Raw genomic sequence first — 10,566 nt, 5'->3', positions numbered from 1 at the left:
CTATCCCAAGGCATTGATTGCTCCGACTCCAAGATGATCGAATTAAAAATAATAACGACGCAAACGATCTGTTGACAGAAAGCTTTTATTATTAAAATTGAAAAATAACACATTTTAATAAGAAATAGATTCTGTATCTTGTACTCTAACCACCGATATCTTGGACAATGTTTCCAATATTGGTGGCCCACTATATAGATGCTCATATATTATTATATTTTTTCTTTATTATTAATATTTTAAGATATATGCGAAGCAAAATAAAACATATTTTAATAAATTAATTAAGAAAAAAAAGTAATACAATTTTATTTTGACGTTTATTCATGTGAAGTAAACATTAATATCAAATACATAATTCCATTAAAACGTAAAAGGATTATTCCATTCAAAAATATAATAACACCTAAATTACTATTTTAAATTAATTTTCATATTATTCCTGTACAGGTATGATAAAAATCATCATGCTCAATATTCGTTCCAGTTTTCCATTCATGTTGATTCAAAACCACAAACATTTCGATCCAGTATTTCGATAACCGTTTTTCATCAAATAGTTGAAATATCAACGTCATATTCCCTTTGACGACGCATAATATAAATGCGTCCATAATTATCTTTCAGATATATTTTTTTATCTTGCAAAAATTGCTCGCCGTTACAAATATTCATGGAAAACATTATCGTTTTAAGGTGAATTTTAAATTATTTATTTGGCTGACAGACAGGTACAGACCAATCTTTACGACTGTGCCAAGTACTATTTTATGACCACTTTTAAAACCACTTATTAATAATCATGTTGTTAATAGAACATTTTATTTGTAGTTTGTTACCCACTTTTTGTATGAAATAAATTATCATCAAAGGTTTTGTCAGCAAAGTTTTCGTCATCGAAGTTTTTGTCATCAAAATGTTTGTCATCAAAGTTTTGGTCATCAAAGTGTTTGTCATCATAGTTTTGGTCATCAAAGTTTTGGTCATCAAAGTTTTGGTCATCAAAGTTTTGGTCATTAAAGTTTTGGTCATCAAAGTTTTGGTTATCAAAGTTTTTGTCATCAAAGTTTTCGTCATCAAAGTTTTTGTCATCAAAGTTTTCGTCATCGAAGTATTTGTCATCAATGTTTTTGTCGTCAAAATTTTTGTCATCAAAGTGTTTGTCACCAAAGTCTTTTTTAAAGAAATGATCTTCAGAGATCTTTGGGTAATATTTGTCATCGAAATCTTTATCAAAGTTAATAGTATCATTATGTTTTGTTATTTTTTCTTTTCTAAGTACATACGCAGAATACTCGTGGTAATATTGGTAATATTCTGCACTATCTGTAATGTTTTTTTCTTCATAAAATAGGGGTTGTGTTGTCCGGTTTGTCACTTCGTGTTTCCCACGCATTTTCAGGAGCATGCAACTGCCAGGAGGATCGTCTATGCAATCTGCAATAGTGGGCTTTGTGCTCGTAGTGGAAGATTTATCAGTAATGGCGATAGATTCTTCAGTAACAGTGATAGATTCCTCAGAAATAGTGGGAGGAGGGAGTGCACCTTGCCTTTTCTTTAAACGTTTCAAACAAACATCGGGTGGGTAATAGGGGCAGCGTACAATGGGAACGGTCGTCGTAGTAGGGGCTTCTGTAGTAGTAGTTGTAGTAGGTGCTTCAGTGGTGGTTGTAGTGGTAGGAGCTTCCGTAGTAGTAGTAGTGGTAGTAGTTGTAGTAGTAGTAGTAGGCGCTTCAGTGGTGGTTGTAGTTGTAGGAGCTTCTGTAGTAGTAGTAGTAGTTGTAGTAGTAGGAGCTTCAGTTGTAGTAGTAGTAGTAGTGGTAGGCGCTTCGGTTGTAGTAGTAGTAGTAGTTGTAGTGGTAGTCGTAGTAGTCGTAGTTGTAGTAGTATCAACCACATTCAAAGTTATACATGCAGTCTCAGTGGTTCTAGCAGGCCTAGAAGTCTTTTTTTTAAATGGACCTTCATTCTTTCCGAAAATACGTTTGTAAACCTCTCTTCCTTTTCTTCCAATGAAAAGAGGGAACTGGAAACCGATGTTACCGCCGGCGTTTTCCTTGCACCCGCCATCACACAGTTTATACGGAGCCGTGAACATTACTAATCCAGGTGTCTCTGGTATTTCTAAAATGAATTTATCACACAATAGTTAAACTCCATAGCACACTATCACTTTATTTACCTTGCGATTAACTAAATAAGACAACTTACTCTCTCCATTAACCATTTTGCGGATAAATTGTTCCCCGTCCAAGGCATTCTTGAAATGGTCGGCGATCTCGTCAATTACTTCTTTTTTCTGTATCGTGTTCCCAATTATAACTTGAAATGAACTAAAAACAGTGTATATTTTTAGACACAAATAATCTTGCATCGTAATTGTTCAAACCATAGGAAAATGTTTTTCACCTTTCCTGTTTTAGTGAATTTTGTAGTAACAACTCGATAATACAATGTGTGTTCCTCCACACGTTTTATGTTTGAATTCCTTATCGGTGGTTTACATGATTTATTGAATAAAAGTGTATCGTTGTAACAAATATGTTCAATATAAATATAATGTTGGATTGAAAATTAACAATATACTTCTTATTCTATTATTTCTAAGCTAATGGCTCTTGAAACTATAAAGACCAGATGTAATCTCCTAATGACCCGATATGGAAACATTTCTTGAAATATCTTCTACTAAGATGGACGGTATCAGGAACGCGTTGTGATTGCAATTCGGTTCATTTGCGTACAAACTTAGCTATATCTTCTGTTTCCTTATTGTGATTCATTGTGTCGCCCAGCTATAGCGGCACATTGGGTAATATTTATGTACAACGATTTATAACTGTCACTAACTACCAACTCTTTCCAATTGTTTCGAAGAGCATTGTATAAAAATAGTCGCCCAAGACACTGGCCTAGAGTAAGAAAATGATAATAATATATCACCGACACCGAGATAAGTCATGTGTTTTTAAGTTTACAAGACATTTTGTGTAGAATAATATGCTACAATTTTGTTACAAGGTTTAGGTTGAACTGGTTAGTTGGTATGGCTACTAAAATATGTATGTTGATGTTTCACTGTGGGGTATGTAATATATGAGGTCTTCACTTTAAGCAAGGTTTTTCTTAACACTGTACTTTCTCAAGTAGGTAAACACTGTAAGTCATTAATATTCTTTCTTTTTCCAAGACTTTTCCTGAAAATAAATTGTTTTGGATGTCTTCAATGATTTTATAGAAAAGCTAAGAGCAATTGTCACAAGTACCTTACATGATCAGACAATTTTCCAAGAAACAGATTCAAAAACATTCCTCATAATTCAGGAAAATATTCCAGAAGTTTAGACACATATACATTGCATAATTTCTTATTTTAGTTTGCAGAAAAAAAACTTGCATCTGAATTGACGTAGTCTGTTTTTATCATTTTATAAATTTAGATCTGATGCAGTCTGCGTGAATTAGTTTGCAAGCGTCATTTATATCCGTTCTAACGCTTTGTAAGACCACTACATGTTGCAATGTTATCGCATTGCAACCGATCAGTGTCGCTAAGATGAATCGACAGCCGCCTCATTTGTCATAACTGGTTGAATAATTCGGCTACAACCACGTACATACATGTGCCCATAGGTGGGTTCTCCAGTTTCATTTTGTCTACGGTATTGATGACGTCATACATCAAAGCACGTCTGTCTACGTGTGGCCCAAACAAGTAATCACTTAGTACATTATCTGATAAATCTTAGTTCAAAAAGGGTGGTCGATGTCTCTGAGAGATTAAAAGTGAAGGTCGAAGAGGTTTGTATCGATTTATCCAGTTCAAAATCTAATATGTGAAGTTTAAGGTGGCGAGAATTCATACGTAGAATGGAAGCCAAATATACCACTCTATTCAGAATGCAATCTTAAGTGGTTTAACGATAATACCTTTGACGTCTAGAGGTGGAATTCCAGACTAGGAAATGTGCAACCGGTACAATTCCATCACAGTTACCTTGTTTACAGCGACTCGGTGAAATTCCACAAAGAAATAATGTTATGTGAAATATTTATTCGGGTCGGTGGAAAGGTCATTTAATTTAATTCCATATTTGGATTTAATTGTTGAATTTTCGGAGTAAATTCCTAAATTCGCGCGACTATAGGAATGGTTTAGGAACGTAAACTGCAGGAGTTAATAATTCATCTTCAGTTTGCTCTATTAATTAAATTTTTGGTGGTATTGTATTTCTTAGAGTCGCTATCTGGTTAGCTGAGCTATTTGATTTGTCAGAATAATATGGTGTAATTGCGTGACTACCTGAGCTTGGTATTTAATCAAAATGGTTGGACGCGGTGGGCAAGGATTTTGTAGGTTCATTGTTTTAGTAAGAGGGGTAAGCTGGTGGAAATTTGACCGTTGGTCAACATAAATATTCTAAACATAATTAAGGTGGTATTTTGACCACTATTTGATATTAATGTTTGGTTTAAATTGTTTCTATATTGGAAAGAGTTACTTTTGACTGGCTTATTCATAAATATTATCTTAAAATTAATTTTGTGCCCTGCGAAAATAATGATAAAGAATTACGCTTACATGTATCACGATTAGATAATGCATCTGAAGTCTTGACCTTTATTCTATTATTATGTAGTCCATTGTTAATTCTGTCTACTAATACTATATCAAAGCTAACAAATTGTTCACCTGCACTTTATCAACCTTGAGAAAGATCCATGCAACGTTCATTTCGCATTCCAAAACATTGCTTATAGCACTAGTTAGGTAGCTATTACTAACAATAGATCTTTACAAATCTAGTGCCTAACTATAAGAGCATATGTGAAATCATTTGTGCTAAGTCTGACGGAATATATCTTACGGAATGGGCCAAAAAATATCTTCATAACACATGTAAGGACCCATTTTTAAGCCCAAAAAAGAGGGGCTTTGCTGTCTGATTTGGATGCGTTTTAGTTTTGAATTGATATTTCAGCGGATTGAGAGCGCTTGAAATTGACAGTATAGACTCTGTCTTTTAAAAGTTATTAGTTAGTGATATTGCCAACAGCGCGGTAGGAATCGCGTTATAACTGAATAATCACCGCGTGGTTTTTTCATAAAGTGAATATGCAGTCTCTATTACTATAATGAGCACGTCTTTTTATGACCGAAAAAACTACGACATAAAAATAATTTTCAAATAATGTTGTATTCTGATTTATGTACTAATGATGTCTTGATTCACACCTTTATATTTCGGGGGTGATAATAGAAATATATAAAATGTTTATTTATAAATAAAATTCCCAATGAGGATTGTTGCACAATAGATGATAATCTGTGTACCTAGTCCCAAATGAACTTTGGACGTCATTGTCAAAATTAGTTTTAGTAGCTTACAATTTATTGCCAAAACAATGAGCACAATTCTTCATGCTCTGTTCTTAATTTTATTAAGGGTTTGCGCAATATGTTTCTCACTTCCATTCCTCTGTGTCACTCGTCATACTAACATTCAGATTTAAAACATAAAACAATATTACACAGCAATAAATGACGTATATTATATTATGATTAGATTATAATTAATAGTGAAATAAACTGAAGTTAGTGGTGTTGTCTAACGGCGCTGTAACAAGAGCCACAGTTTGGCATAACAGTCGTAGTTAATAAGTTGATTGATGGCAACTATGCCGTGAAGAGCTGCCAACCAATCTTGTACTGACAAACTGATTTATATCGTCATCCTTATCCTTATATCTTTATTAACGAACATGGCAAAGTTTCCGCCTGTCAGGTGCCACGCAGACTCCAAGACATTTTTTTTTATTGTAAAACACAGACGTCATTAGAAATTCTCCGTTCTTCTCTTTTAGATTGATGTCATAGCTAACATTTTGCCAAAACTTTATTTTAGGTCTATGGAAAGTTCCCCATGAAAATTACATAAAATTAAATTTACATAGACCACTGGATTTTTTTTGAGCCTGTCAATGTATTTTTTTATATACTTACTTTAACTTTTACCTTTCTTCTTTCTTTATCCAATCCAAAGATATAAATTCGACGTAACCTATGATTAAAATGTACCGAACTGCCAGATCGATCAATTATTCGGTCATTTATAAATTAATTGATGACCCTCGTCGGCACAAATGATGCAGATAGATGATGCACAGTCTCGCCATCCAACACGGCTCACTAAAATTGACGATCGATATTACGCGGTGACAGTAATGTACCTGTCTATATTATAATTACGTGTCACGGGAATTGTAGGCGCATATATCAGATAAGTTATAAATATTATTGGGTATTGATCGTTTTGTGGTAGGTATGGTCAAAATTTTATATACTTTCCTTCTTTCAACTAAGTGTGAATTAGTGGTCACTACCTCACACTTCACACTTTTCCAGCTATATTTATCTGTTTTACTGTTTAAGGCCGCGTACATGATACTCTACATGCACTAAACATTTTGCAACATTCCAAACTGCACGTCGAAACACCCATTTAACAAAACTTAGTTATAGAGTTACTGTCGAATTTGAATGTGAACAACATTTAATGCAGATGTAAAACGTTGTAAGCTGAAACGAAAATGCACACTCGACAAGTTTGAGTGAATACACTAGTACAGGGAAACAATTATCGAGACACCTATAGTGAAGTAATTAAAACTGCAACGGTATCGATGTCACAAATTGAGCGTTCTATTTTTAAACAGCGAGTACCCAATCGATGTCTGGGCTCCCTTGGTCATTGTAACATTTAATTATCTTCAATTTGGCCGATTGCCTACTTTACCTGCTAGGTAGCCCAACGCGTTGGCCCACGCCCAAGCGATTACATTCACTGAACTGTCAAAGATAAGTTATTTTAGATACCTCGACATTGAAATTTTGCGGTGCGCCCACTGAGAGTATGTGTCACGCGATTGTGACATTGAACGTCTTGTGTTAAGAGCCATATTACTTGCTTCACGCGTCACGACAGAATACCGACACAGATACTTTATGCCCGAACAATTTCAAACAAATCATTTGCTATTGATGTTATTAGTCATTTCGTAACTATGACTGTCTACATTAGCGTGATATCTATGGGCAATATTTTAAAGAGAAAGCGGCAATTTTGAGAGAAGATACAAATTAATAAATTGTTCCCTTCTAATTAAAATTTTTGAACGAATAGTCTTATTGTCCATAAATAATATTCATTATTCATTCATAAATCACTTTTATTAAGATATCAACGTGTAGATTTATTATTTTTAGTGAAGTTAATGTTAGCCATTTATCTGGATATTTAGCTAATATACCTTATTTGTCATTGTCGGGAGCGATTGGCCGGTTATTACCTACTGCTTCATATTAAACGGGAAACAGACGTTCCCGCATAGTTTAGGGCTCTGCTTCATTTGTTAATATAATAAGTCTTTATTGTTTATTTGATTGTTATTTAATTAGAGTGTGGAATGTGATATACGAATAGTTAAAGATCAAACAGCACTTAAAGTTATTTCTTCTAGCGAAAACTCAGCAGGTGGCGAACTGTATGATGTTTTTCGTGAAATATGAAATGGAGTGTGTGTCGGCCCGTGTGCATCAGTATATTTGGAATATCCATTAATTGAAGTATATGTAACGCTTACATGTTATATGATGTACATTGGTGAACCAGATTGAACACATGTAGTTGTATCAACACCGCAGTAAATCATCGCATGGAAGATATTTATGTTTAGTTCCCGTGTTTCGGCGTTATCTTCGAGGTCTCTGTGTGTTTGCATCGTGCAATGTGCATAATACCCTAACCGAGTACGTCCTCACGTGCATTAGCACACATGTACCATGTGTGTGTACACTCCTTACTGGAACCATGGAGCTCTTCAAACAGATCTGTACTCAATGGACTTAATATATATTTCGCAAAGCTTGTTATTGTGACTGTCGCATTGCATACAATCAAGTTATTTTGAAGACTTTAAGGCAACAAACAGATCAGTTCACAGATAAAGGGAGTACGCAAGCAAATGAAACCACTTAATTAACTTAAAGTTTTATTGTCTTACTCAAATAAGACAGATATTAAATTAGGAATGCGGACGGCTTCCGATCAGTGTTATTGTAATTTAGTAGAGTGGCGGCGGCGGCCTGATGCAGCTTCACGCCAACGTAATCCTGTAACATCGACATAAAGGTCACGCCGGCACTCCGGAGTGGGTCCGCTGAAGCGAGGTCAAGCGAGGGTGTTAGAGCGAAGCTAGATGGAGACGGTGTTAAATCCGAGTCTGGAATACTTCCTCGAGATGAGGGACTTGCTATGGTAGCGCTGGAACCTGGCGCCCGTTGATATGTGGCGGAGGAGGGACGAATCTTTGGAGGACTTTTGGCTGTAGCTGGAGCCCTTGGCGAGGTAGGTGCGGAGCATGCGCTCGCCCCAGGTCTGCGCGCGCGGCCGCTCCACGGGCAGCCCCTTGTTCCGCCGGTCCAGGTAGTTGATCACGTCGTTGTAGTAGTTGTGCTGGTAGTCGTACAGGTAGTTGTATTGCAGGAATCTGGGCCTGCAACGTCACGCCAAGTCTTTACACATGTTTCGCTCTATATACACACTAACTCATTGTACAGAAATGTTTGTTTAGGATATTTCACTGAATATTCATAGTCTTCTTTTCATTCAGTTATGGTACTCATATTGAAATCTCGAAGATGTTTAGTATACCTACGACAGGAAGTTTAAGTTTTTTCTTAACAATTGAATATGAGCATGTTTGATTAAACTAGAAGTAATGTAAACTTGTGATCACCTGATCCAGTGCTTAAATACTAGTTTCTTAGGTTCAGTTCCCATGACGGTGTTCTCGGGCGCCGGGGGCTCGGCCTCCTCCGGCTTGGCCGCCGCGGCAGTCTCGGCAGCTGCTGCGGCGGGCTCGGCCGGCGCGGCCTCTGCCGGCGCTGGGGTTTCTTCTTCTACTACTTCATCGTCCCACATCTCGCAAAGGGGTACTCTGGATCAAAAATCACTACGTTATTGAAGGCACTAGGCTGGACAAGTTCACTCACGCCCGGTCACGGCACTACATCACAGACCTAACTGGGTTTGGAGAACGTGTGGTGCGGATGCTCGTTCGTGTACGACTGTCAGCTCCGTCCCCCGGTGGCGTACGCAGCCTCCCGATTTATCTCCCTTTGACCCCACCTGGCTGTCGCAAGCGCTATGTTTGCGCGACTCGCTGCCAATGATGTTCTGTCAATACGCTGACCGTGCATTGTATTGACAAATTCCTAGTCGTTTTTAATTAGTGTGCCAAATGACGCATTGCTTCTTTTGATCTAGGAAAAGTGTTTATCATAATTAAAATGTTTGTTAATTGAATCATATTGTCGGCTTTCAGATGGAACTAATATACCGACATTAATATATTTAATGGTGTATTTTGTTACAATAAATCAACGCACTATTACAAATTGCTTTCATAAGAAATTGCGATTGCTATAATGGTAATCTACACACGAATGTATTAATCGTACCGAGGTCATTAGTTACGGATGTCAGATGAAAAGACAAAACAAAGAAATAAATTTACGCTAGATCGTGTTTGAGTTGGGTGGAAATGAGCCAGATTGTCACTAACTCGTTCACAAATGATGTCACATCTGTTGTATAAATACGGAAGACAATACATTGATTTATTTTTATGAATTTGTAAGACATTACATTGTATCACAGCGGGCTTATTTATAGCCTTAGCGGATTTGTCGAGAACCAGAAGTACTTCTACGTATGATATAAGCCAGCCTACTTTTGGCCCTAGCTGTAGCCGGCTAACTGAAAATCAAATCTTGAGATCAAGAGGACGATGTTTATCTGTTGCATTCGTGATAAATCACGTGTAATTTGTGTGGATATTTTGAAGAAGAGGAAATAAATTGTCCTGGCTGCAGTCTGCCGTACTAATTACGGTGACGTTCCGCATGTTTTCATATTATTAATGAGGATGAATTAGTGATTATCGAACATTTCACACTCAGCCTGATATCAATGAATGTGACGAATGCCAAGAGTGCTTAAGACAATGTATTACGTCTCGGTCAGAAGACGATATGATTAAAATAAACGATCTATTTGGATGGAAAGATCGATGGGGTAGCGATAAAATGCCATAAGTATAATCAATGATTTTCGGCTGGTATCTTGGTTCCTTCATTATACTTAACATCACGGCCTTCTTGCAGCACAGGCTTAGGCTCTCCTTCATATAATCCCTTAGTACTTTTATTTGACGAGGGTAATGATTGGATGACTCCTACCGCTGTACTCTTAGTGACACAACCTCCTTTGCACCTTCAGGAATCTTTTGTGCATCAGGGCACTTTGGCACAGGCATGGTAACTCTTTCGAACCATCTTGCAGCTTCGGCAGCAGTTTGTCGATATCCCTCAGCCCTAGAACTCAGCTCACTTCTTTCTCTCTGCAACCTTTAAGAGGTCTTTGCTTAATTTTACCGTAGAAGACACCGCATAAGTATGTGAAACTGGCCATCGATGCTACGAGTAACTAGATAACGTGCACT

At 36.8% G+C, this 10,566-nt stretch overlaps 2 protein-coding genes across 3 annotated transcripts; both read right to left on the bottom strand.

Moving 5' to 3' along the window:
* Positions 1-323: 323 nt before the first annotated feature.
* LOC110374532 (uncharacterized protein DDB_G0290587) lies at positions 324-2,541 on the bottom strand. The gene is made up of 3 exons (XM_021332282.3): positions 2,410-2,541; positions 2,212-2,333; positions 324-2,124 (listed from the first exon to the last, which is right to left on the bottom strand). Exons 2-3 carry the CDS (start codon positions 2,225-2,227, stop codon positions 836-838), a joined length of 1,305 nt encoding a protein of 434 aa, XP_021187957.3. The 5' UTR covers positions 2,228-2,333; positions 2,410-2,541; the 3' UTR covers positions 324-835.
* A 5,498-nt stretch (positions 2,542-8,039) lies between these two features.
* LOC110374525 (flightin) lies at positions 8,040-9,242 on the bottom strand. Of its 2 annotated transcripts, XM_064034188.1 has the most exons (4): positions 9,083-9,242; positions 8,800-9,000; positions 8,298-8,556; positions 8,040-8,175 (listed from the first exon to the last, which is right to left on the bottom strand). In XM_064034188.1, exons 2-4 carry the CDS (start codon positions 8,982-8,984, stop codon positions 8,158-8,160), a joined length of 462 nt encoding a protein of 153 aa, XP_063890258.1. In that variant the 5' UTR covers positions 8,985-9,000; positions 9,083-9,242; the 3' UTR covers positions 8,040-8,157. The 2 variants fall into 2 exon arrangements, with proteins under 2 accessions (XP_063890258.1, XP_021187949.1); XM_021332274.3 differs by having other exon boundaries at positions 8,040-8,556.
* Positions 9,243-10,566: the final 1,324 nt, after the last annotated feature.

The sequence above is a fragment of the Helicoverpa armigera genome, chromosome 1, assembly GCF_030705265.1.
Source record: "Helicoverpa armigera isolate CAAS_96S chromosome 1, ASM3070526v1, whole genome shotgun sequence".
In the NCBI taxonomy this organism is placed as follows: Eukaryota; Metazoa; Arthropoda; class Insecta; order Lepidoptera; family Noctuidae; genus Helicoverpa; species Helicoverpa armigera.
Note: the sequence above shows the minus strand (reverse complement) of the source record. Positions and strands in the feature narration are given on the sequence as shown.

Bases quoted from the DNA above. Each gene is read 5' to 3' on its own strand.
- LOC110374525 (XM_021332274.3), bottom strand. From the start codon at position 8,984: ATGTGGGACGATGAAGTAGTAGAAGAAGAAACCCCAGCGCCGGCAGAG. The intron at 8,557-8,799 runs GTGATCACAAGT...GTGACGTTGCAG, and splicing joins GTATTTAAGCACTGGATCAG to GCCCAGATTCCTGCAATACA.